At 42.4% G+C, this 27,095-nt stretch overlaps 1 protein-coding gene and 2 pseudogenes across 11 annotated transcripts in view; 2 read left to right on the top strand and 1 right to left on the bottom strand.

Annotated features, from left to right (window-relative positions):
* The window catches only part of SLC16A12 (solute carrier family 16 member 12), a 79,550-nt gene that overhangs the window by 20,049 nt on the left and 32,406 nt on the right, over positions 1-27,095 (bottom strand). For 10 of the 11 annotated variants that reach the window (XM_077878449.1, XM_077878448.1, XM_077878443.1 and 7 more), the window contains one exon: positions 6,125-6,371. The exons of the other annotated variant lie outside the window; for it this stretch is intronic. In XM_077878449.1, the coding sequence (XP_077734575.1) occupies positions 6,125-6,234 (110 nt within the window). In that variant the 5' untranslated portion in view covers positions 6,235-6,371. The remainder of the gene's footprint in view (positions 1-6,124; positions 6,372-27,095) is intronic. 11 annotated transcript variants of the gene reach the window in all.
* LOC144300864 (SLC35A4 upstream open reading frame protein pseudogene) lies at positions 2,446-3,122 on the top strand (annotated as a pseudogene).
* On the top strand, positions 3,220-4,457 carry LOC144300862 (putative UDP-sugar transporter protein SLC35A4; annotated as a pseudogene).

Genomic DNA, 27,095 nt, shown 5'->3' with positions numbered 1-27,095 from the left:
AATAAGAATGATGGCTTTAATAGCCTGGGGAACTTTAAGCTTTACATAAATTTTACATGTAAGGCAGTATCACTAGTTACAAGGCAGGAGCTGAAATACGATTTTAAAGTGGCCTAGGTCATGATTGTAGCATTATCTGTAAAGCAAAAACCAGGGAACAAAAGTCCTTCAATAAAAATATGTTAAATTATGTATGCATCCTTGTGATGGAATTTTAAGCAGTTATTTTTCAGTGAGGTAGAACTGTATGTGTTGGTATAGAAGTATTTCCAAGAGATATTACCTAGCAAAAAAAAGTTCAAAACACTGTGTATAATATGAAAAGAATATGCTTTATATATGGATATAAAGTTCTTGAAATTTTTCTGTACAGGCCCAAAGAAACTATGAACAAGGTTAACTTTTTTTTTTAGAGAGATTTTATTTATTTATTCATAACAGATACAGAGAGAGAGAAGCAGAGACACAGGCAGAGGGAGGAGTAGGCTCCATGCAGGGGGCCCAACGTGGGACCTGATCCCCGGTCCCCAGGATCACACCCTGGGCTGAAGGCGGTGCTAAACCCCTGGGCCACCGGGGCTGCCCAACAAGGTTAACTTTGGGCAGTAAAACTGGCATTCAGAAAGTAAGGGAAAAAAGACTATTATATGCATCTCTGTTGTCCAAATTTTTTACCATCTGCATATATGGTTTAATTTTTTTTTAAGATTTATTCATTTATTTTAGAAAGAGGGAGAGTGAGAAAGAGAAAGCCCAGGGAGAAGAAGAGGAAGGGCGAGAGGGACAAGCAAACTCCCTGCTGAGCTTAGAGCCTGATGTGGGGCTCCATCCCAAGATCCCAAGATCATGACCTGAACTGAAGTCAGACATTTAACCAACTGAGCCACCCAGGCCCCACGCCCCCATATGGTTTAATTTTTAAGTATACAGTTTAAATGGGAGAAAAAGACTTAACTGACCCTCTGCCTTGACAAATCATCCTTCCGGTGGCTTTCCTTGGCCCTATCTCTAGTCCTCTTGGCTGCTGCCTGTTCATGACATTGAGTTCCAATGCTGGCTGTCTCTTCACACTTTTCTCCTCTAAGCTTAATTCTGCTTAGCTATGCCCCTCTCAGCCTCTCCCATTAACCTCTGATAATAAATAGGTCTTTTCTACCAGCCGCAACCCTCTTCCAGTTCCCGGCTAAACTCTTAGCTCTTCAGGAATGGGGGCTGCCCACCGTTACCACAGAGCAAGTAGCAGATGAAGTGCATGGACCTGATGCAGCTGGAAACATCTCTCTCCATTTCTTCCTGGCCAAATTCTACCCATTCTTCAAGACTTCACTCCAGGGACAACTTCTCTAGAAAGCCTGCCCTGAACTTCCAAGGTCAGAATGAACCCCTCTCTCACCAGTGTTATTTTACACTCTGTTTTTACCTGATGTATATTTAGAACATTTTGATTTGTATTTCAGTGGTTTGTGCCTGAGCCCACTTGGTGGTGTGCCAACATCTGTGTTTGGGGAAGCACCTAGATAGAGCCTTGTCCTCAATGAATGCATTGTTATGTAGTAGTGGACCTGATTTCTGTTAAGTTGAAGTTGATAACTTAAGGGGACAACCTAAAATATATATATGCAAGACCTTCAGCCTTTGGTGACAGTCATGGGTTCCACTGGCAAATCCACTGTGACTGAGAAAAAACTGAGATTCAGTGTCCTGCCAAACAAGACAAGCCACACAAGATGCTAAATGGCATTAAAGAGCAACAATATATCAGTGTCCTTGATATAAATCCTCCATTTTCTACAGACACCTTACCCCAAGTTATTTTCACAGTTCCAGAGGGCAGCACTCAAAGAATCCACATCTCCCAACCTTAATGTGTAGTTGTTTGTACACAAATTGGGGTAACAATTCTTATGACTGGTTACCAACAGGATGAGGAGAGGAGAGACCCTCTGTAAAAATAATTTAGAAGCAACTGTCCCCTGGCACCATGACTTCTCATCACTGACAGGACAACCCTATGGATATTAGGAAGTAGCCTACCTTAAGACAATGATTCCATCACCAAGGCAATTTTTCTAAAAACCTATGTTTAGAAGGACTATGCTATCCTAGAGGATAAGGTGCAAAGTATCCGATGGGACAAGGAACTGGCCACAGAGCTTCCTCAAAGTGCCTACATCTTGGAGCAGAGGCAAAGACTGAAGGCAAAGATCGAAGCAAAGTCACTTCTCACAATGAAAAGGCAATAAGAGAGGACACGTGTATGTGGAAGATCAGGCCAAAGTATGGGGCATGTATGAGAAATAACAGGATAGGAAAGTGCCTGACTTGTGTTGGAAGGAGTCAATGGATCATGTGTGCATGTGCAATGGCAAATACACAAGAAATAATAATTTAAAAAAAAGATTAGCAATCCAGTCCAGTTTTGTCCCACCAGATCAAAACTGTAGGTAAATCATTTAACCTTTCTGAGCACCAGTGTCCTAATCTATTACATGGGGGTAAATAAGCCTATTCTGCCTAAACTGAGTCATGAAGACTCTACTACCCAAAATATATCAACCTGAGCCCTCCTTATAAAGCCCTAAACTCACTTCCAGAACTTTCCCATCATGGAAATGATGGAAGCTTACACATGTAAGAACCAAGAGATTCCTTTTTAACATTATGACTCCCCACATCCAGCACACAAGATCCATGATACAGATAGAAGAAAAAAATCAGAACAAGTTAGCCGGGGAAGATGGCAGATGACAAGGATTCTCCACCCAAGCTTAAGGACCTGGCATTTCTCAAGAACCATCTGGAATGCCTGCAGCAGCGTGTGAGAGAAGAAGTCAGCAGTGGTATGAGCCAGGATGGCTTGCTCTTGTCTTCCCCATTCCTCAAGGACTTCTTAGCCGGCTATGTGGTGGCCAAACTGAGGGCATCAGCAGTATTGGGCTTTGCTGTGGGTACCTTCACTGGCATCTACGCGGCTCAGGCATATGCCATGCCCAGTGTGGAGAAGACATTGAGGGACTATCTTCGGTCATTGCGAAAGGGGCCTGACTAGCTCTGGATCCTATGGGGGAGAAAGGATGAACACCTCTGGCCCGCAGGTAGAGGCCTTTCAACCACAGACACCGTATTTGCTTCCCAACCTATCACTCTTTTGCTACCTCCAACTTCCCCACAGCCTTCATCCTTGCTTTCCTTCCTACAGAGGGTAAACAGTGGCTTATCAGCCAGCAGTTTGGATGCCCTTCCTTAACCCCATGGGACTGACCCAAAACTGTGGCTTCTAGAGCCACCAGCCCCTTTCTTTTCCATCCCTGACTGTGGAGTTTGCTGCTGACTCTGATTCTCAGTATACTCTTTAGCAATGTACCACAGCTCCTCCCTCCGGGGAGCTGGCTCCATACTGATTTTCCCCAAACTTGATACAATTCCCACTGCCCCCTTGCTAGCTACACAGGCCCCCCAGGGGCTGGTTTGGGCATGAGTGTAGAGGATGGGGGTATGCCAGGCCTGGGTCATCCCAGGCAGGCCCGCTGGACCCTGATGCTACTCTTATCCACTGCCATGTATGGTGCCCATGCCCCACTGCTGGCACTGTGCCATGTGAATGGCAAAGTGCCTTTCCGGGCCTCCTTGGCTGACCAAGTTGACCAAGCTACTGTTGTGCGCCTTCTCCCTCTTGGTGGGCTGGCAGGCATGGCCCCAGGAGGCCCCACCATGGTGCCAGGCTGCCCCATTTGCACTATCAGCCCTACTCTACGGAGCTAACAACAACCTAGTGATCTATCTTCAACATTATATGGACCCCAGCACCTACCAGGTGCTGAGCAATCTCAAGATTGGAAGCATGGCCCTGTTCTACTGCCTCTGTCTCCGGCACCGCCTCTCTGCACGTCAGGGCTTAGCACCACTGCTGCTGATGGTGGCAGGGGCTTGTTATGCATTAGCAGTTGCTGCTGGCCCCATGCCCCTGCATATCACTCCACTGGACTGCTGCTTCTCATCCTGTACTGCCTCATCTCAGGCCTCTCGTCCGTGTACACAGAACTGCTCATGAAGCGACAGTGGCTGCCCCTAGCACTTCAGAACCTCTTCCTCTACACTTGGTATGCTCCTAAATCTAGGTCTGCATGCAGGTGGCGGCCCTGGCCCAGGCCTCCTGGAGGGTTTCTCAGGATAGGCAGCGCTTGTGGTACTGAGCCAGGCAGTAAATGGACTACTCGTGTCAGCTGTCATGAAGCACGGCAGCAGCATCACACGCCTGTTTGTTGTGTCCTGCTCACTTGTGGTCAATGCCGTGTTCTCAGCAGCCCTGCTGTGGCTACAGCTCACAGCTGCCTTCTTCCTGGCCACACTGCTCATTGGTCTGGCTGTGCACCTGTATTATGGCAGCCGCTAGCCCCTGACCACCTTCACCTGGACTCCTGACCCTGAAGACTGGCCACCATCAGAGCCACCTCCCAGGCCTCCCGACCTTTTCCTCAGCAGCCAGCCCTGTAACAAATGCCTTGTGACAAAAGGTGGGGAAGTGAGAGCAGCCAGGTTAGTCTCTGGAAGTGAGTGAATGAAGGGTTACTCCAGGAGAGTAACCCTGGAGAGTCTCCAGCAGCACCTGGAGACAATGCCCCCTGCTCCCTTCACAGTGCTGCTCTCCAAATCCACCCAGCTTTGTTCTGGAAACTCCAGCGAGTGCTGGAGCTTGACTCATCTCAGGGAATGTTGCCCCTAGGCCCTGGCTTAAGGCTATATTCCTGATCTCTCTGCTCACCCCAAGGGCCTTCTCAAAGCCCATTGCCCCCTCTACAACTCCTAGGAGGTACCATTCTTCTCACTGTGGGTCCTGCCCCTGCCTAGCAGTGTCCTAGCTCTCAATAGTTTAGGGAAGCTCTACACAGAGTAACCTGGAAATTTGGCATAACTCAATCTGTGTCTCTAACTATGTAAGCAATAAGGTCTTAATAAAGTGTTCTGGGGTGCAGGTTGTTCCTGCAATTGACTATGAAAAAAAAAAAAGAAGAAAAAAATCAGCTTCAATACCAATCGTATTATTTTAAACAAATCTATAGTTTTAATGATACATAATCAACCAACTCTTATTGTAGCAAAAACAAATACCCGCTTCTTTCTTGCATTATATATTTGCTATGGGGGGAAATATTGATGCATGTGTGTACTGAGGATGTCATTTAAAAAAGTTTTTACTGCAGATTACTTTCATTCACTGCTAAAGGTGTGTTGCCAGAGAAAAGCAACAAATAGTTCTTACTTGAATGAAAGAAAGCACATGTAGAGGAAAGAGCTAGCACATGCAGAGTTCAAGCATGTATTTATTCCACATATAAATAAGATGAATGAGTCACAAGGTATACAAGTGTAATTTAAGCATATTCAACACTATGCCCTTGGATAAAAGAAAGAGAGAAGAAATGAACAAATGAGAATGAGAGTAGCCTGTACTTATGCTGTTCCTTTCCTTCAACCTAGAACTTAGCGTCCAGCAGCACAGACAAATGTAAAATGAAGCAGAAGAATTTAAATTCTAGATTATAAGCCTTCAGTAGCTCAGTATCTGGTGAGTCAGGAGGTTTTCAAGAATTGTTTTGACCTTATGGGGACGCCTGGGTGGCTCAGCAGTTGAGTGTCTGCCTTTGGCTCAGGGTGTGATCCCAGGACCTGGGAACGAGTCCCACATTGGGCTCCTTGCAGGGAGCCTTCTTCTCCCTCTGCCTGTGTCTCTGCCTCTCTCTATGTGTCTCTCATGAATAAATAAATAAAATCCTAAAAAAAAAAAAAAAGGATGTTTTGACCTTACATATTTTTCTTTTCTGGGATGAGCTGCTTATGAAAACAAATGGCTGGAATAGCCACAACATTAGTCTAAAAATGTCCTAATACCCCAGGTTTATGTGCCAGATATTATAGAAGACACCACTATCCAGGACTTTCAAGTGTCAAAAAATCACATTCCTTGCAAAGAAAAAGACATTCAAACAAAGGAAATATACACACACACATATCCCATACCTAAACAGATATTTTCAGAATGACAGGTTCAGAAATAGAATGAAGCAAACTTAGAAGAAAAGACAAGCCAGATCATCTTATTAATGAAGAAGAGAATGCCACCTACCTGGTGACTGCCCGGGTGCAGATGGTGACAAGGAAACAGCCAGCCACAATCATCCAGCCCCAGCCTCCATCTGGAGGAGAGGTAGACCGAACTCTAGTTCCCTTTGCCATGGCTTCAATTCTTTTTTCTTTTTTGAATTACTCCAGTAGCCCAGTTATGATCCTGGACCAGGTATGCCGTGCAGTGACTTCCAATTGGCGTTCAAGATTGGCATAGAATGCTACCTGGCACATGAGTTACTGGCCATCTAAAACCAAAAATCAGGACATAATTATATTTTATTGACATATCCAAGGTTGATTTTTTTCACTTGACAAAAATGATCACTACTTTCCTGTTAAATTTGATTATTTGTAACTATGAATGCTGGACTGGGGCAAAGACCATGAATTGTCCCTGGCACCATTTTTCTTCTTTTTAATAATAGAGCCTCCCAAATTTTAGCCAAATCCATGTCCACCCAGTTTGATACCATATTTCCTAGCCTCTCTTGAAGGTAGATGTGGCAACATGGTCTCGTTTAAATAAAAGATATAGAAGAAAAAATAATATATCATTTCTGGCTCATGAGCCCAAAGGCAAAGTTACGTTCCCAGGACTTCTAACACACAGAAGACAAGCATGGATGTGGGGGTGAGACAGCTTCACCCACATAGACCAGGATAGCACCCTGGGGGCTAGCAGAGCTACGGGGTAGAAGGAGCCTAGGTCCCCAGAGGATGGTGGAGAAAGGCTGCCTCTCCAGCTCTGGACTTCACATACCTCTACACCATAATACTAAATACCAAAAAACTTCCATTTTATTTGAGCCTTTGTATTTTGGAGTCTCGCTGTTACAACAACTTAGACCATGTCCTACCTATGACACTGAATGAGTCTGATAGTAACTTCTCTGGCATTTCTGACTAGCACTGCTATAATTTTTATTTTTTAAATTTCTTCTTCAATGCTATTTTTTTTAAGATTTTGTTTATTTATTCATGAGAGACACAGAGAAAGGCAGAGATATAGGCAGAGGGAGAAGCAGGCTCCTTGAGGGGAGCCTGATGCGGGACTCATCCTGGGACTCCGAGACAACACCCTGAGCCAGAGGCAGACACTCAACCACTGAGCCACCCAGGTGTCCCCAATACTATAATATTTTACGTGTATACTTAAAGCAAGAAGAGAATGACAAATAAATGAACCAGAATAGAGGGCCCAGTACCAAGTACATAATAATTCAACATAGCTAAATAAGGTAGTAAAGATTGGTGGAGAAAAAGGGATTACTCATTATATTATGTTACAACTCTCCCCTTAGTTCTACTTTTTTTTAAAGGATTTTATTTATTTATTCATGAGGGACACAGAGAGAGAAGCAGAGACACAGGCAGAGGGAGAAGCAGGATCCATGCAAGAAGCCCAACATGGGGCTCGATCCCGGGTCTCCAGGACACACCCTGGGCCGAAGGCAGCGCTAAACAGCTAAGCCACCCAGGCAGCCCTCTCCCTTTAGTTCTTAACCTTCTAGATAGGTCAGAGTTAAATGCAAAAAAGAAAAAGAAAAAGAAAAAGAAAAAGAAAAAGAAAAAGAAAAAGAAAAAGAAAAAGAAAAAGGAAAAGGAAAAGGAAAAGGAAAAGAAAAAGAAAAAGAAAAAGAAAAAGAAAAAGAAAAAGAAAAAGAAAGAAATCATTAAAATTCCAGCTGAAAATACAGGCAAATATTTATCTGGTCTCTAGATAGGAGAAGGATTCCCTGAGATGTGAAGTCATGTAATAAACCAAAAGGAAATTTGAGTTAATTTGTCTAATTAAAATTTGACATTTCTACATATCACAACATGTAATAAATGAAGCCAAATGATAAGCCATAGATTTGTGAAAAAAACACTAGCAATACATGGTGCAAAGAAGTAATATCTGCAACATTAAGTCATTCAACTACCAGAATCTACTGAGTGTCTACTATGTCCCAGGTAGTATTTCAAGGCACTGGGAATCCTTATGGGGGGCAGACTCTAAGGTACTCCTATGGTCCCACCTCCTGTTTTTCTTGACTTTGTATAAACCCTCCCACTGAGTGTGGGTGGGACCTGTGACTTGCTCCTAACCAGAGAGTAGGGCACAGGTGAAAGGAGATGAATCCCAAGATTATATCGTGCTATGTAAGACTCAATCTTGCTAGAAAATTTGTTCTCACTCTCCTGCTGACCTTGATGAACAAGCTAATTGCACACTGCCTAGAAAGAGGGCCACATGGAGGGCACTGTGTGCAGCCTGTGGGAACTGAGGACAGCCTCTGGAAGATAGTAAAAAGCTAAAGTCCTCAGCCCTACAACAGAAAGGAAACAAATTCTGCCAATATCCCAAACGAGCTTGGAAGCAGATTTTTCCCTGGTGAACCTCCAGTTGAGAATGCAGCCTAGTCAACATTTTGACCACAGCCTGTGACATCCTGAGCCAAGGATCCCGTTGAGTCCTGGATTCTGGCCCCACAGAAACTGTGATATAAGGTGCTTCTTAAAGTCTTCTTTAACATGTCAGACAGGCTTCTGAATTACTGTTAGGGATTAATTGTTTAAGAGGCAAAAATAAGAGTTTTGACAGATACTTTTTCCCCTGGACAGAGCAAATCACTCAGTTGTTTGGTACAATTGGATTATGAGCACCAGAAGAAATCCTAAGTAAAAATGATTCAATGAAACATCATTCTAATTATGACAAAGCATGCATTACTTAGAACATAGGCTATGTACCACTTGGTAAATTATGGGAAAATCAAACTAATAAAAATTTTACTTTAAAACTACAATTCTTGGGGGTGGGGAGGGCTCACAGTAGAATCTTGCAAATATGCATCTTTAAAGCCATTGGAACAACCTGGCAGCCTATGGGTTCAGAGAGCAAATAGAGCAAAGACAGTGAATGGCATTCATTCCCTCATAGAGCGGCCCAGAGAGCTCCTTAACCCTCTTCTGCCAGATGAAGACACAGCATAAAGGAGGCTGTCTGGGAGCAAGGAGGTGGGCTCTCACCCGTGCCCATTCTGCCAGCCCCTTGATCTTAAACTTCCCACCTCCAGAACTGTGGGAAATAAAGGTTGTTATCCAAGCCATCCAGTCAATGGTAGTTTTGTTACAGTAGCCCAAATGGACTAAGACACCTAAAACTTTAGATTTCCCAATTCCCTTGAAAATTTGAAAGTGCTGAAGATATCAGACAGGCATTCTTTTGTGGCAGCTGTCAGAGAGAGTCAAGTACCAGCACATTCCTGGATAAGGCCTGTAACCCCACTTCACTCTGTCCCTGACTCCTGTACCGTCCAACCTCTGCTGTCTCACCCATATACAACACCTGACGGGCCCCTGCAAGCAACAGCTTCTCAACATCTGCCCATCCCAAGTTGCCATAAGTCAAAGTTTCTTAAACAGCCAGATGTGTCACATTTATGGGATGCTTTATGTCTAGGATTAGCATTCAAGGTTCTACCTGCACCTGGGCATACACACACACACACACACACACACACACACACACACACTCTGAAATAACTCACTGCTTAGACATAATTCGGTGCCAAGTATCATGGAATGATAAAATCAATTGTACAAGCAAGAAAGAAAACCTCTGTCTTAGTTTAGTTCTAGCCTCTTCACAGTTTTTTCCATTAAAATGACTATGACTCCAAGGTTAAGCTGTTTTCCAATTGAAGACTATAAATCCACCAACACATAAATGTCCTGTACAAGGACCATCATCAGTCAGTGCTGCTCAGGGCTGTTCAAGAATGCTAAAACACGCCACGTCATAGAGTGCAATAGATCAAGAATTAGAAAGTTATTCAAATTTTTTGAACAGTAATCTCATTGCTGGGAAGTTATTCTAACAAGACAATTTAAGACAGACACTAGGGGTGGAAAATAATAGTTGTATCATGAATAATATATAAAACAAAGACAACTTAAGTGCTCAACAACTAGGAAGTGATCCGAGAGTTATAACACATGGAACAAATGGAACAGTATCCAGTCCTTTAAAACCATAAGCAAGAAGATAATACTGTAATATGGGAAAGCATCTATGATGCCATGTTAAGGCAAAAAGATATCTCTAAAATTGTGTGCACATGGCAAGGGGAAGCTATCGAAAACTTACATAAAAGTTGTATACTTGCAGCTGTCACAAAGAACAGGAAGGATATGCAAAAAGGTATACAGTTGCAAAGACTATGCAAAAAGGTATACAGCTGGCATAATTGTTATGATTTGTTTTCAAAATTGTATTCAATACCATTTTATTTTATTTTTTAAAAGATTTTATTCATTTGAGAGAGAGCAAGAGAGCAGGAGTGAGAGAAAGCACAAGTAGTGGGAAGGGCAGAGGGAGAAGCAGGCTCCCTACTGAGCAGGGAGCCCAATGCTGAGGTTCAATGTGGGGGCAGGAAGGGGGCTCGGGGATCATAATCTGAGCCGAAGGCAGATGCTTAACCAACTGAGCCACCCAGGCACCCCCAATACCAATTTATATATAGTTTTCTTAGATAGTTCAGGTCTATTCCTGCGGTGTAAATATGAGCACAAAAATTTCCCCTGGATAGTATCTCAAGAACTAGAAAGAACCATATCATTTATTGTACAACACAATAAAAATTAGGTGATTTTACAGTAGAGGATGTGATATAGGTAACAAGCCCTGGCAAAATAAAATGTTCCGTTTCATTACAAAAATATTAAGCATCATTAACTTTTACTTTGCCTCTTGGGTCTCCAGATGATTCTATTTTCATTTGTTTTAGTTGAGCAACCTCTCTTTGGCATTCCCACATTTTATGAGTTAAAAAGTAATTTTCTAAAGATTTCATTTATTTATTCATGAGAGACACAGAGAGAATGGTGGAGACATGAGAAGAGGGAGAAGCAGGCTCCCCACAGGGAGCCCCATGTGGGACTCGATCCCAGATCCCGGGATCATGACCTGAGCTGAAGGCAGACGCCCAACCACTGAGTGACCCAGGCGCCCGAGTTAAGAAGCAATTTGTGAGGATCTCTCAAAAGATACACTTACTTAGTCCAAATTAAAGATGTGAGTAACATGCCCAAGCAGTGATTTTCTGACAGCACAGTGAGCAGCAGTCTGTTGTAAATTAAAGTCAACCTGGGTAAAACCACAGAACCAGGAACATTCTCACAGGGTTCCAGGGTGGGGAGGAATGGCTTTGAAGGCATCGGTATGCAGTACTATGATTAATGATTCCTCATAAACAGGCATACTTGAGCCTCACAAGCCCCAGGGACAGATCCTCCAGGTTTTCTCCCTTTCATGATGATGAAGCTGAAGCCCTAAGAAGTGAAGAGACTCACCTGGAGTTCTCCATGGAGATACAGATGGAGACCAGCGGCTCTGGCAGATTTTGGACAGTGCACTTGCCCATCCACCCTCCAGATTTCAAAACCGCTATCGGTCATTTCTGTCAATAAGCTGTGCAAACAATGGTAAAGCTTGAGTACCCATTTGTGTGAGTGATCGCGACAAAAGACAGGGGAAAGCCTGCCCAAGGGTATACTGCCCAAAAAACAACTTGTGTTTCTTTCAAAACAGGTCATTTAATAGATCCATATGTATTCAGAAGAACGCACAGGTTACACAAGGCTAATCTAGTTTCATAGAGACTTTGGAGCAGCCTGCAGTTCCCCTAGAATATTAGCCTGCGCATTCTTATAAATAATTAACTGACCTGATATGGCACAAATATAAGGGGAAAAAGAGTCCTTTACTGAGTTAATAGTATACCTAAAACTATATGCAAAGGAAGCATGTTAGCATCACATAATTCTTCACTTTACTAATCAGCCTCCAATTTATTTCATTTTGACATCCAACCACTAAAATATAATTGCATTCTGCATCTCTTTCTAGTTCCAGAAAAATCTTTTTGGAACAAGAGAGGCTCTATGTCATGATGTTCCTCTAAGATTACTCCTTAATAGTACAAATTAGGATATATGCTCAATTTCACTTCATCCTCCTTGCTTTCAAAAATCTAACCATTTGCAAAGAATTCTTGCTAACAGTCAAGAACTTTCCAGTAAAGCATAGCATTTTTGGGGCAAATCTTTCGTGTTATCCTTGGTAAAGTCTTCTGAAGTGATCTCTTCTGTCGGTAGCAGACCTACTGTACTTCTTACAGGAGAAAAGTCTGACAGTGGTCCTGGAACCACTTGTTTTGTTAGGCTTCCAAACTGTCTTTCTTGCTCGTTCCTTCCTCCATTCCCTTTTACTTCCAGCACCTTAACCTTTAGCTATACCCTTCTTTATAAATTGCTTTGCAGCCACAAACCAGATAAAGGTGTGTGGGAGAAATATATCAAGAGCGGGAGTTAAGACCATTGGGTCCAAGTGACACAACATTTGTTGTTACCATTTCCTAATCTATAAGACCAGGGAGTTGGATTACTGACGTTTATCCTTCAAACCAGGTAATTGATTATTAGGTATCTCTTCTGGTAGACTGGGCACTTCTCAGTAAACTCTAATTGATTCTACTCTTTGTTTTTATTTAAGAATCATGACATTTGCCAGTCTCTCTGTTTTCTGGGGCACTTCTAAAATATTCTGATACTGCAGGTAATATTTTTGGAATATCTCTTGAGGTACTTATTCCCTTTTGCGGGCAAGCTGGTTTTCTCTCACTGGTCCCCTTCCATCATTAAAGCTAAGCCAAGAAGTTTATTGCTCTGGGACACAGGAAGATGAGTCCCATCCATAATAAATTCATCTATAACTATGAAATCATAGGATTGTACTGTAGGGGAAATTTCTACTATACCAAGGGAAAGTAGACACCTACCCAGAGAGGAAGGGGGAAAGGTTTTGGTTTTTTTGTTTTTGTTTTTTTTATAAAGGAATAGTGATGAGCTGCCTAGGTTTTTCAGGAATGCATTTCCCATTGCCTTGAGTCTTGACCAGGAGTAGATAAGTGGAAGAGTGAAGAATTAGGAAACCGGGTATTTGGGAGAGGGAGTTGCAATAAGGAGGCTTGTGCTATGTACCCCTTGGGTACCTGGGAAAAGACCTAACTTCATTGGGTGCCCTTGGCCTCTGACGTGTCTGGGCAGAGAGAAAGCCAAAGACAAGGCTCAGTGTTTGTCCCTCACCTCCCTTGGGACACAGGAGTGTAACAGATGCTCTCCCATATTCTCAGTGGAGACATGGACTACAACTAAGAGATGAGAGGCAGAGCTGTGGCAAAAGGGAAATAGTCTGAGCCTGCAACAAGAAAGGTAGGCAACTCCCTTGGGTCCTGGTCATAGAGACAGTACGAACCAGAAGTTCCACCAGCAGCAGACATGTGGCACGGGAGACGGTGAGGACAGAAGCCAGTACCTAGAGGCCAGCAAGATGAGTGTCACCGGCAGAATGCCTAAGCACCAATAGTAAGGAAAGCTCTGCTTAGGCCAATGAGAATTCAAGGACCTGCAGGCCAACCACCTCATGAGGACACACAGGAGTTCTCCCCTAAACCAGATGGGCAGAAAGGAGAAGGAGGGAAAAATACCACAGAAAGAAACATCGCTTACTTAGAGGTTAACCTTGGATTTCGCTGTTGATCCAAAAAAGATTAAGATAAAAGAAAGTACTTTAAACTGGCAAAGACTGCTGCAAACTTTTTAAAATTGAAGTATAATTTATACACAATAAAACACACCCATTTTAAATCTATGTTTTGGTGACTTTTGACAACGTATAAACTCACGCAACCACAACCACCACAACCAAGATAGAGAATATTTTCCTCACCCTAAATACTCCTTTATGCTCCTTTGCAGTCAATCTCCACCAACCTCAGCACCACACTACCACTAATTTACTTTCTGCCCAATATAGATTAGTTTTGTCAGCCAAGAATTCTGTAAAAATGTAATCACACAAAATGGACTATTTTGTTTCCAGCTTCCTTTTAATTGCTGAAATCTGTATTATGGATATACATAAATCATACAACAATACACACAATTTATTTATGCGTTCACCTGTTGATGGACATTAGGGTTGTTTCTAGTTTTAGACCATTATGAACAAAGATTCTGTGACATCCATATACAAGTCTTTTTGTGGACATCTACTTTCATTCTATTGAATAGATATGTAGGAATGAAATTACTGAGTCATTATGTGTTTTTTTTTAATATTTTACTTATTTATGCATAAGAATCAGAGAGAGAGGGGCAGAGACATAGGCAGAGGGAGAAGCTGGCTCCTTGCAGGGAGCCCGATGTGGGACTAGATCCCAGGATCATGCCCAGCCAAAGGCAGACGCTCAACCACTGAGCCACCCACCCAGGCGTCCCCATATTGTAAGTATATATTTAACTTTAGAGTTAAATACTCCCAGAGTATTTTTCAAAATGGCTACACAATATTATGAGTAATAGAAGTCCAGTTTCCCCAGCATGTAATGGAGTCTCATTGTAGTTTTAATTTATGCTTCCCTGACAGCAAAGAATGTTAATCTTTTCTTTTCATGTACTTATTATTCATACATCTTCTTTTGTCTATTCAAATATCACGCACATTTTGGGGGAGGTTGTTTGTCTTTTTATTGAGATATAAAATTTCTTTGTATTTGTAATACATGTCCAGGATCCCTGGGGGGCGCAGCGGTTTGGCACCTGCCTTTGGCCCAGGGCGCGATCCCGGAGACCCGGGATCGAGTCCCACATCGGGCTCCCTGCATGGAGCCTGCTTCTCCCTCTGCCTGTGTCTCTGCCTCTCTCTTTCTCTCTCTCTCTCTCTCTGTCTCTCATGAATAAATAAAATCTTAAAAAAAAAATTAAAAAAAAATTGTAATACATGTCCTCTGTAGACATTTTCTCCCATTCTGTGGCTTGCCCATTTGTTTCTTAGCAGTACATTCTGAAGAGCAGAAACTATTAATTTTGATGAACTGGAATTTATTCTTTTTTTTTTCTCTTGTGTAGTCAATCGTACTTCTATATATTCATGGTCAGCAATTACAAATTAAAATTTAAAAATATCACTTTCTGGTAGCATCCAAAACCACAAAATGTCCAGGAATAAACAACATAATCTTTGCATTATTTTTACTCTAAAAACTACAAAACAGTGCTGAGAGGAGTTTATAAATGCCTAAAAGAGAGTGGGAGATACTATGTTCCTTCCATGGACGATGTCGTCTATCCAAGTTGATTGATAACTTTCAATGGCCGGGAACCACAGAGGACAGCCTGTGTACCGCAGGGCAATCCTCCAAGTATGCTGGGAGAGGATTCCAACACTTTTCCGCCCAGCCTTCCTAGCAGCAGAGCAGTGTTCCAGCTGCTAGCCTTACAGACTTCTAGCCTGGGGCAAGCACAAGCTCTGAAAAGGACTCAATGTGGAGGGAAATTAAAGAAACTCCTGCTTGGGTCTGCACGGTCTCTGGCCCAGGGAGCCAACTATTTTTTCCATCTGGAGTCTCTGGTCTTAGAGATGCCTTCTAATGCATATGGATTTATTTATTTTTGTTGCTTAATGGTATTACACATGTGCTATGAAAAATAATATTGTTCTTAGTAAAGAAAAACTAGTCATTTGCTTTTTTTCCCCTCTCCTTTCTGCTTCTCTCTGCTTAGTCCTCCCACGGATTCTGGTAACAGGGAATACATAACTACAGACTTCAACCAGAAATTTTGTGTGTGGGGTGGGGGTGTCTGTCGGGTGCCTTTGAGCACTAAACACTGGCTACTGGTAACGAAGCTGCCTGAGTGCCTACACTGGGTGTGAGACCCTGGGGACAGGAAGACTTTACATAAGACCTAGAATAAACAGCAGAGCAATTTATATGGCATTTGGTTTACAGAAAGGGAGAGAAAGGTAAAACTTGTGATCCACATAAGACACAGAGAGTAGAAAGCACCCTTCTTTCCCTCCCTGCCAGCTCCTAACCCCCAGAGTCACTGATTCTAGACAACATCAGAAAAATGCTTACTTCTGCACCTAATAGTTTGTTGATGGTGTAATTCATAACCAGGAGCTTGCCCCCATGACCATTTTCTACAGTGATGGAGTTCTTGTCTCTCTTCCTTGCAAGTGCCAATAAAAGAAGTGATAGGCCTGGGCTATAGCCCTCTCCGATAAAAAAAAATATGATACACAGTCAGGGATGCCTGTGCCTGGCACAGTTTCTGGCATATAGCTGATGTTCAACATTTGTGTGGCTCAGGGAATAAATTCCTGTGTCTAACTCTGTGGCCTTGCAGAAGTCTTTAATTCGAATTTTGTACTCTTACAGTGAATAGAATTATTAGGTCAGAATATGTTCTATCAGAGGTTGCTTGGCTGCAGAGGAGAATCTCGGGGCTTGAGATGTATCGCACAGAGTCTTTTTTGTTAGTTCACAGAGAACCTTTTATTGAAGAACAGCGCTGCCTGTCTATACCACAACAGTTTCCTCACTCTATAATCACTACCACCGCCATGTTGTTGGAATGGGAGAGGCAACCAGTCAAATATTTCAGTTGGCTAGAAGTTAACCCCTCAAGTCATGCAGTGTTGTGGAGAACTGGTGTTTGTAAGACAGTGTAGGCAGGACTCAAGTCTGCATGGAGTATGAGCTCCCTAAGAGCCGGGGGGCCCTTGATGCTCCTTTGCCTCTGACACAACCTGGAAGAGAAGAGGCCCTCAGTAAATATTTAGGGAATGAACATCCCTAACTCTCGAGTTATGGATCTTTTCTCAAATCACATGGGGAAGGGGTATGGGGAGCTTGAGGGATGGGGGCAAGGAATTACCCATCAGTTCTTTATTCTTTTTATCCACTCAAACCAGATTAACCAGCCTTCCAGCATCTGGGTAACAGAGCCTTAAGTGAATATATCTCACTAATCCCAGACCAGGCCAAACCTGGAAACATCATTGTCAGTATAATGGAAAAACTCAGATTTTTTTCCCTCCTGAGTAGGGAAAATCCAGTTGTTCCCTACTATGTGTTTCTCTCCCATGAGCCTCCTTTACCACTTACATAGGATGCTTCACTTCTGACACTTCTGGTGACCTCCACGCCAAGAAGCAATTCTTGCACACCAACAATGTATCCAAGATGTCAACTCAATTCTGACACTTCTATGCAGAAAAAGTGTCAGATCCCACATGTTTAGGGCTCAGTCCCAGAAGACTGTCCCTTGCCCTCCCTTCAGACACTAGTCACATGCCTAGGGTATCATCTGAACTTCTGACCAACCAACCGCTGATCTACCTCTTCCTTGGGTTCCACTAATTTGCTAGAGCAGCTCATAGCAGGGGAACGCTTACACATGTTTGCCAGTTTACTATGAAAGGCTGTGACAAAGAATACAGATGAACATCCAGATGCAAGAGACACATACAGCAAGGTATGTGCCCTCTCCAGGTATGACACTTCCCCCACACCTACATGTGTTCACCAACCCAGAAGCTCCCTGAGCCCCATACTATTGATTTTATGGAAACTTCCTCACATAGATGTGATCAATTATTAACTCCATTTTCAGCCCCTCTCCTCTCTCTGAAAAAGGGAGGTGGGTGTGGGGCTGAAAATCCCAAGCTTCTAATTACGGCTTGGCCTTTCTGGTGACCAAGAGAGCGGCTGAAAATGCAGGCGGGTTGCTGGAGGGCTCACCTACAGAGCCTGGCACTCAGCCCACTGTCTGCCCCACACTGCACAGGCCATCAAATTCCACAGGCCCTTAGAGATGTTTATTTTTGCGCTCTGTAGACTCTGCTCACTGCTTGAGCCACAGTAGGTCACACAAAGGACAAGGTGTTGACAAGGCTGAGAATGTGGTGTACTCTTTAGTGTAAGACCAAGGACCTGAATTTCATTCTGGAAATGAAAAACTTAGAAACGATTTTACAAAAATTCTTTCAAGATGTGGGTGGTCGTCTGTCTCCATCCTGAGAGAAATAGCTATAACTGACCTGGGTCATTCTACTTCCTTCTAGTTTTGGACCCAAGGAAAGGTTTGGTGAACTTTAACAACAAAGGTCTTAGAAGTTAAGTTCCCAACCAACATTTTCACATGTGAATTCACTCTATATATTTTTAAATATTTCCTAAAAGTAAATATTTCCTTAGCCAAACATGGCAATAGTTATATTTTTTACATGTTATTTGTTGGTTAAGAAAATATATAAAGGGGTGACAGGGTGGCTCAGTTGGTTAAGCATCTGTCTTTGGCTCAGCTCAGGTCATGGTCTCAGTGTCCTGATATCAAGCCCTGTCTTGGGCTCCCTGCTCAGTGGGAAGTCTGCTTCTCCTTCTCCCTCTGCCCCCCATTCACTCTCTCTCTAACAAACAAACAAAAAAATTTTTATAAAAGGAAATATATAAAGATATCAGTTAAAACCATTTTCATGGGCAGCCCAGGTGGCTCAGCAGTTTAGCACCACCTTCAGCCCAGGGCCTGATCCTGGAGACCCGGGATCGAGTCCCATGTTGGGCTCCCTGCATGGAGCCTGCTTCTCCTCTGCCTGTGTCTCTGCCTCTCTCTCTCTTTCTCTTGAATAAATAAATAAAATCTTTAAAAAAACCTTTTTTTTTCATGGTATTTTCAAATGCATTTTTTTTTTTAATTTTAGAAATCACTAAGGCACTTAACAAACATTTGAAAAAGCCTAGCAACTGTGTAAGCTATTATTCTGTTCATGGACGGTGCTGCATGTACATGTGGATCTGCATACCCTGTACTAATTCTCTTGTCCCTTTCCAGGTTGGAGACCCTCAGATTAGAAGCCCTTCTCTGTTTATTAAGCATAAGGCTAGTACTTTAGAGAACATAAATTCCTTCTGAATTACTAGATATATTATTTATCCATGGTCCTAGTAGGGGCCAGGAAGTTGGGAAGGCTTCAACAAAGACATTTATAAAGATGTGAGCTGGGATGCCTGGATGGCTCGTGGTTAAGTGTCTGCCTTCGGCTCAAGGCATGATCCTGGGGTCCTGGGATCGAGTCCCACATCGGGCTCCCTGTGAGGAGCCTGCTTCTCCCTCTGCCTGTGTCTCTGCCCCTCTTTTTCTCTTTCTCTGTCTCTCATGAATAAATAAATAAAATCTTTTTAAAAAAAATATGTGAGCTGTGTTCATAAACTCTAACAAAGGTCAGTTGAGTCCCCTGGGGCTCATAATAGTGGAAGATATTACCACCTCTAGGCCTGAAGGACAGAGAGAGAGAGCAATTACTGGAACCTTCTATAAAATTACCATAGGAAGTCTTGGGCAAAGGAAAGCAGCAAGTCCACGAGGATCAGACAGTAAAAGAGCCAAGGACACAAATACACTAGCCTCTCATTCCTGATGCCTCCCAAGTCCTCCCAGCGGCTGGACCCAATGGGGATCCAGTTGATGCAGCTCCTACATGTCACTCTCCTAGGGTAGAAAAGGATGGGCAGTGAACTTAGAGGGACAAATGGCAGCTGGCCCGCACTCCAGTGTGGGCTGTCAGCTTGTGTCATGCACCAGGGCTATGGTTAAAAGATGACGTCAGTCCCTAAGTCGTTATGGGCTCACCTTTAAACATCAAGTCACTCAAGGTTACCAACTCAGATCTGGCTTATTTCGAAAACAAAACTCAGTTGTGAAACTGATTGCCTCTTTTGCTTCTCTGACTTTAGTGCTCCCTTAATTTCAGCCAGCAGTCACCTTTAAAGGGACAATGTCAAAATCTTCATCTCCACTGCCAACCTTCCCTCAAACTTCCAACAGCCCAGCCAACAAGGTATCTCAAACTCACCTGTGCAAAAAGCACAGGCTCTTCTCCCCTGGAAACACAACGTGTGTATGTGTGTAATGCTTTCAGCATTTTCCAACTAGGCATACTAGAACGCTTTGGGTCCCTTTAACAACTCCCCAGCTCTCATAACAAGTGAGGCCAACTCTTTGTTTGGTTTTTAAAGATTTTATTTATTTATTTGAGAGAGAGAGAGAGAGAGAATGCATGTGCACATGAGAGAGCATAAGCAATAAAGAGGGAGAAGCAGGCCACCCAAAGAGCAGGGAGCCCTGCGCAGGGATTGATCCCAGGACTCAGGGATTATGACCTGAGCCAAAGGCAGATGCTGAACCAACTGAGCCACCCAGGTGCCCCATGGGGGAACTCTTATCACTTCTGCTTGTGTGCCTCTCACATCTGCCTTTCCATTTTTATTTCCCTTTGTCTTGTACCTGGGATGGAGTTGGAGCCTGCCCCAACCTGTCCAGCTTGATCCATCACTTAGAGACTGACCCTATTTAGACTTCTCTGCTACTCACTAATCGCAAACTCTTACTTAGTCTCTCAGGGCCTGGGTTACCTTATCTGCAGGACAGATCTGTGGACAATACCTACAACTGGGCACAAAGACTTCCTTTACATTGATTCATGTGTCAGGAACCCTGGTAGTTGTGACATCCTGGCCTTTCTCCACCTCCTCACGGACTTTTCCCCACAGGAGGAAAGCAGTTATCTGATTTGTGAGTTTGGGAGAAACAGATAACAGGTGCACATATGCTCGGTTCAGCCCTTCTCCTCTTTGGTGTCTGTTTGTTTTCTCTCCTCCCGGGATCTGCCTGTTAGTAGAGAGTGCTCATCCTTCTCAGGTCTCCCATAAATGAAATAGGGCCAGGTACCCTTGCAAGTTGCAGGGATCGTGACTAGGTAAGTGTGTGTGTGTTTTTTACAGACTTACCCAGGGGAAAGTATTGCAATCCTACTTGGCTGGTAGTCATAAGCCTCATTTTCCGATTATTAGTATCATGAACACTGAAGGTGGCATTTTGATCTTCATCAGTTGGATTCCTCTTCCTACTTCTAAATTGGCTTTGAGCTTAGAGAAAGGAGGAATGTTTTTCATTGATCCTTTCAAATCCCAATTCCTGCCTCATGGAGTTACTTGGAAAATAAAATGAAATAATCCATATTACATCATGAAGCATAGGCTCTCCCCACAGCATAAGCATTCAAATAAATGGTAGCTACTATTAGTCTTGTTATTGTAGACTGCCTCTATGGGCATTAAGAGAGGGGTGAGGAACTTAAGATTTCCATATTCTATGATTATTATAATTTTTTATATTGAGATAGCATGGGAGAGTAACAGGTACATCCCGGTAGAACTTTATAAACTGCAAATGAAGACCTATCATCTTTACCTGTCCAGAGACTTCACACTGGAGCATGTATGTGTGTTCTGAGGCTGGGTGTGAAAAATGTTCTGAGAGAGCAGTTCTCTGAGAAGGAGGCTTACAAGAGGCCCTCAGGCCATGATACAGTGGTAAACAGTAACATAAGATGGCCAGAAACAATTTTTTAAAAGAAAAAAGAGGGGTGCCTGGGTGGCTCAGCAGGTTAAGTGTCCAACTCTTGATTTGGGTTCAGGTCATGATCTCAGGGTTGTTGGATCAGCCCCACGTTGGGTTCTGCACTGAGCAGGGAGGCTGCTTCTCTCCCTCTGCACTGCACCTCGCCCTTGCCACTCTCTAAAATAAATAAATAAATAAATAAATAAATAAATAAATAAATAAATAAATCTTTAAAAACATAAAAAGAAACCCACATTCCTCTGACTGAATACCCCTCTCTAAAGGATGGCAGGGGTTCTCTGTCCCCTCTACTACTGCACCTTGGGCATTTTAAACTGCCACAAATACGAACATTGCATCACACTATTAAACACACAGAACAGTGCATTTGGGGTGGCTCAGACCTGTCTGGCTTGGAAACCCAGCTCAGACAACCACTGGCTGAACGACCTTGACACGTGACCTCCCTTTCTGAATCCCAGACTCCTGCTGTGTACATCTGAATTACTAGTTCCTCTCTAATAGGGCTTTAATAAGGAGTAAAGGGCAAGGTACATGTAGAAGCACCTCCCACCTATTAAAATATTCTCATATTAACACAGTACACACTCAAAACATGCTTACCTAAGTTAAACTTATACCAGTTCAAATAGTGACAAGATTACCAAATTATTAGTAAATGAATATCTTCATCATAGCTGAAAGCACCCATATTTCCCTTCCTAAAGCATCCAAAGGGAAAAAAGGCAAGGAGATGTTCAATGACTTCATGTTGCTATGTCAACTTTCTCTTATGATATACAGACAATACGAAAGAGTTCAATAATGGACAGAGAGAGAAAATGCAGAGAGAAAATGACAGAGAAAACATCAAAGAAATACTACAGTTTTTGAACATTTACTTATTTTTTTGTAGATGGTCTTGTTTTTTAAAAAATTTATTTTTTATTGGTGTTCAATTTACCAACACACAGAATAACACCTAGTGCTCATCCCATCAAGTGCCCCCCTCAGTGCCCGTCACCCATTCACCCCCACCCCCCACCCACCTCCCCTTCCACCACCCCAGAGTTAGGAGTCTTTATGTTCTGTCTCCCTTTCTGATATTTCCCACCCATTTCTTCTCCCTTCCCTTCTATTCCCTTTCACTATTATTTATATTCCCCAAATGAATGAGAACATATAATGTTTGTCCTTCTCCGATTGACTTACTTCACTCAGCATAATACCCTCCAGTTCCATCCACGTTGAAGCAAATGGTGGGTATTTGTCGTTTCTAATGGCTGAGGAATATTCCATTGTATACATAAACCACATCTTCTTTATCCATTCATCTTTCGATGGACACCGAGGCTCCTTCCACAGTTTGGCTATTGTGGCCATTGCTGCTATAAACATCGGGGTGCAGGTGTCCCCGCGTTTCATTGCATCTGTATCTTTGGGGTAAATCCCCAGCAGTGCAATTGCTGGGTCGTAGGGCAGGTCTATTTTTAACTCTTTGAGGACCCTACACACAGTTTTCCAGAGTGGCTGCACCAGGTCACATTCCCACCAACAGTGTAAGAGGGTTCCCTTTTTTCCGCATCCTCTCCAACATTTGTGGTTTCCTGCCTTGTTAATTTTCCCCATTCTCACCGGTGTGAGGTGGTATCTCATTGTGGTTTTGATGTGTATTTCCCTGATGGCAAGTGATGCAGAGCATTTTCTCATGTGCACGTTGGCCATGTCTATGTCTTCCTCTGTGAGATTTCTCTTCACGTCTTTTTTTTTTTAATTTTTTTTTATTTATTTATGATAGTCACAGAGAGAGAGAGAGAGAGAGAGAGGCAGAGACACAGGCAGAGGGAGAAGCAGGCTCCATGCACCGGGAGCCTGACGTGGGATTCGATCCCGGGTCTCCAGGATCGCGCCCTGGGCCAAAGGCAGGCGCCAAACCGCTGCGCCACCCAGGGATCCCTCTCTTCACGTCTTTTGCCCATTTCATGATTGGATTGTTTGTTTCTTTGGTGTTGAGTTTAGTAAGTTCTTTATAGATCTTGGAAACTAGCCCTTTATCTGATACGTCATTTGCAAATATCTTCTCCCATTCTGTAGGTTGTCTTTTAGTTTTGTTGACTGTATCTTTTGCTGCGCAGAAGCTTTTTATCTTAAGTCCCAATAATTCACTTTTGCTTTTGTTTCCTTTGCCTTCATGGATGTATCTTGCAAGAAGTTACTGTGGCCAAGTTCAAAAAGGGTGTTGCCTGTGTTCTCCTCTAGGGTTTTGATGGAATCTTGTCTCACATTTAGATCTTTCATCCATTTGGAGTTTATCTTTGTGTCTGGTGCAAGAGAGTGGTCTAGTTTCATTCTTCTGCATGTGGATGTCCAATTTTCCCAGCACCACTTATTGAAGAGACTGTCTTTCTTCCAGTGGATAGTCTTTCCTGCTTTGTCGAATATTAGTTCACCATAAAGTTGAGGGTCCACTTCTGGATTCTCTATTCTGTTCCATTGATCTATGTGTCTGTTTTTGTGCCAGTACCACACTGTCTTGATCACAGCTTGTAGTACAACCTGAAATCTGGCACTGTGACGCCCCCAGATATGGTTTTCTTTTTAAAAATTCCCCTGGCTATTCGGGGTCTTTTCTGATTCCACACAAATCTTAAAATAATTTGTTCTAACTCTCTGAAGAAAGTCCATGGTATTTTGATAGAGATTGCATTAAACGTGTAAATTGCTAAATTTTAATTTAAAAAAAAACATGTAAATTGCCCTGGGTAACATTGACATTTTCACAATATTAATTCTGCCAATCCATGAGCATGGAATATTTTTCCATCTCTTTGTGTCTTCCTCGATTTCTTTCAGAAGTGTTCTATAGTTTTTAGGGTATAGATCCTTTACCTCTTTGGTTAGGTTTATTCCTAGGTATCTTATGCTTTTGGGTGCAATTGTAAATGGGATTGACTCCTTGATTTCTCTTTCTTCAGTCTCATTGTTAGTGTATAGAAATGCCACTGACTTCTGGGCATTGATTTTGTATCCTGCCACGCTACCAAATTGCTGTATGAGTTCTAGCAATCTTGGGGTGGAGGCTTTTGGGTTTTCTATGTAGAGTATAATGTCATCGGCGAAGAGGGAGAGTTTGACTTCTTCTTTGCCAATTTGAATGCCTTTAATGTCTTTTTGTTGTCTGACTGCTGAGGCTAGGACTTCCAGTACTATGCTGAATAGCAGTGGTGAGAGTGGACATCCCTGTCTTGTTCCTGATCTTAGGGGAAAGGCTCCCAGTGCTTCCCCATTGAGAATGATATTTGCTGTGGGCTTTTCGTAGATGGCTCTTAAGATGTCGAGGAATGTTCCCTCTATCCCTACACTCTGAAGAGTTTTGATCAGGAATGGATGCTGTATTTTGTCAAATGCTTTCTCTGCATCTAATGAGAGCATCATATGGTTCTTGGTTTTTCTCTTGCTGATATGATGAATCACATTGATTGTTTTACGAGTGTTGAACCAGCCTTGTGTCCTGGGGATAAATCCTACTTGCTCATGGTGAATAATTTTCTTAATGCACTGTTGGATCCGATTGGCTAGTATCTTGTTGAGAATATTTGCATCCATGTTCATCAGGGATATTGGTCTGTAATTCTCCTTTTTGGTGGGGTCTTTGTCTGGTTTTGGAATTAAGGTGATGCTGGCCTCATAGAACGAATTTGGAAGTACTCCATCTCATTCTATCTTTCCAAACAGCTTTAGTAGAATAGGTATGGTTTCTTCTTTAAACGTTTGATAGAATTCTCCTGGGAAGCCATCTGGCCCTGGACTTTTGTGTCTTGGGAGGTTTTTGATGACTGCTTCAATTTCCTCCCTGGTTATTGGCCTGTTCCGGTTTTCTATTTCTTCCTGTTCCAGTTTTGGTAGTTTGTGGCTTTCCAGGAATGCGTCCATTTCTTCTAGATTGCCTAATTTATTGGCGTATAGCTGTTCATAATATGTTTTTAAGATCGTTTGTATTTCCTTGGTGTTGGTAGTGATCTCTCCTTTCTCATTCATGATTTTATTAATTTGAGTCTTCTCTCTCTTCTTTTTAATAAGGCTGGCTAATGGTTTATCTATCTTATTAATTCTTTCAAAGAACCAACTCCTGGTTCTGTTGATCTGTTTCACAGTTCTTCTGGTCTCAATTTTGAATGGTCCTCAAAAGAAAGCAGGGGTAGCCATCCTTATATCAGATAAATCAGATAAAAATTTACCCCGAAGACTGTAGTGAGAGATGAAGAGGGACACTATATCATACTTAAAGGATCTATCCAACAAGAGGACTTAACAATCCTCAATATATATGCCCCGAATGTGGGAGCTGCCAAATATATCAATTGATTAATAACCAAAGTGAAGAAATACTTAGATAATAATACACTTACACTCAGTGACATCAATCTAGCTCTTTCTATACTCGATAGGTCTTCTAAGCACAACATCTCCAAAGAAACAAGAGCTTTAAATGATACACTGGACCAGATGGATTTCACAGATATCTACAGAACTTTACATCCAAACTCAACTGAATACACAGTCTTCTCAAGTGCACATGGAACTTTCTCCAGATAGACCACATATGGGGTCACAAATCAGGTCTGAACCGATACCAAAAGATTGGGATCGTCCCCTGCATATTCTCAGACCATAATGCCTTGAAATTAGAACTAAATCACAACAAGAAGTTTGGAAGGACCTCAAACACGTGGAGGTGAAGGACCATCCTGCTAAAAGATGAAAGGGTCAACCAGGAAATTAAGGAAGAATTAAAAAGATTCATGGAAACTAATGAGAATGAAGATACAACCGTTCAAAATCTTTGGGATGCAGCAAAAGCAGTCCTAAAGCATCCATTCAAAAACTGGAAAGAACTCAAATACAAAAGCTAACCTTACACATAAAGGAGCTAGAGAAAAAACAGCAAATAGATCCTACACCCAGCAGAAGAAGAGAGTTAATAAAGATTCGAGCAGAACTCAGTTTTTGAACTTTTAGATCAATTTTCACTTTGCAGTATTTTAGTTGGTTCTTTGGAAATGCACACTGAAATTCTTTGCAGGCAATTATCTGTACACCAAATATCTGAATCCACATTGTCTTCCCTTTTGATGACTCTTCCTAAGAGGTAAACGGATAGCACGTCCCAGGCATGGATTACAATAAACCCTTCCTAGTGATGGTCAGGACTATAGCAGCACCAAAACCACGCCAATGCTCAGCTAACTCAGAACACAAAATGTACGTGCCATGAGTACAACTACAGAAAATACATATGCATAAAGACAAAATGAGGAAGGAATGCACAAAAATAGAAAGTAGTTGTGTGAAGAAAGTAAGATTATGAATGTTCTTTTCTGAATTTCTTGGAAGACTCAGTCTTCTTATAAAAAGTAATAAAACCATTTCTACATACTTGTAATTGAGTGTGTACTTGCTGTTTCTTCCATTTTACATCAGTTTATATATGCTTTCTTATATATTTGACATACATGATATTTCCCATTGAATATATTGATCACATTTGCTGTCTTTATTCAACTTGTCAAGATTTTATCCTCCCAGTAATACCTAAGGAGGCTTTGCTTTGGGACCACCCTCTCACACATGAGTTAAAAGTCATCCTTCACTTCCTTTCTTCCCAACAGGCAGAA

This window comes from Canis aureus, chromosome 29 (assembly GCF_053574225.1).
Source record: "Canis aureus isolate CA01 chromosome 29, VMU_Caureus_v.1.0, whole genome shotgun sequence".
In the NCBI taxonomy this organism is placed as follows: Eukaryota; Metazoa; Chordata; class Mammalia; order Carnivora; family Canidae; genus Canis; species Canis aureus.
The sequence above is the reverse complement of the archived record's forward strand: the minus strand, read 5'-3'. Positions and strand labels throughout refer to the sequence as shown.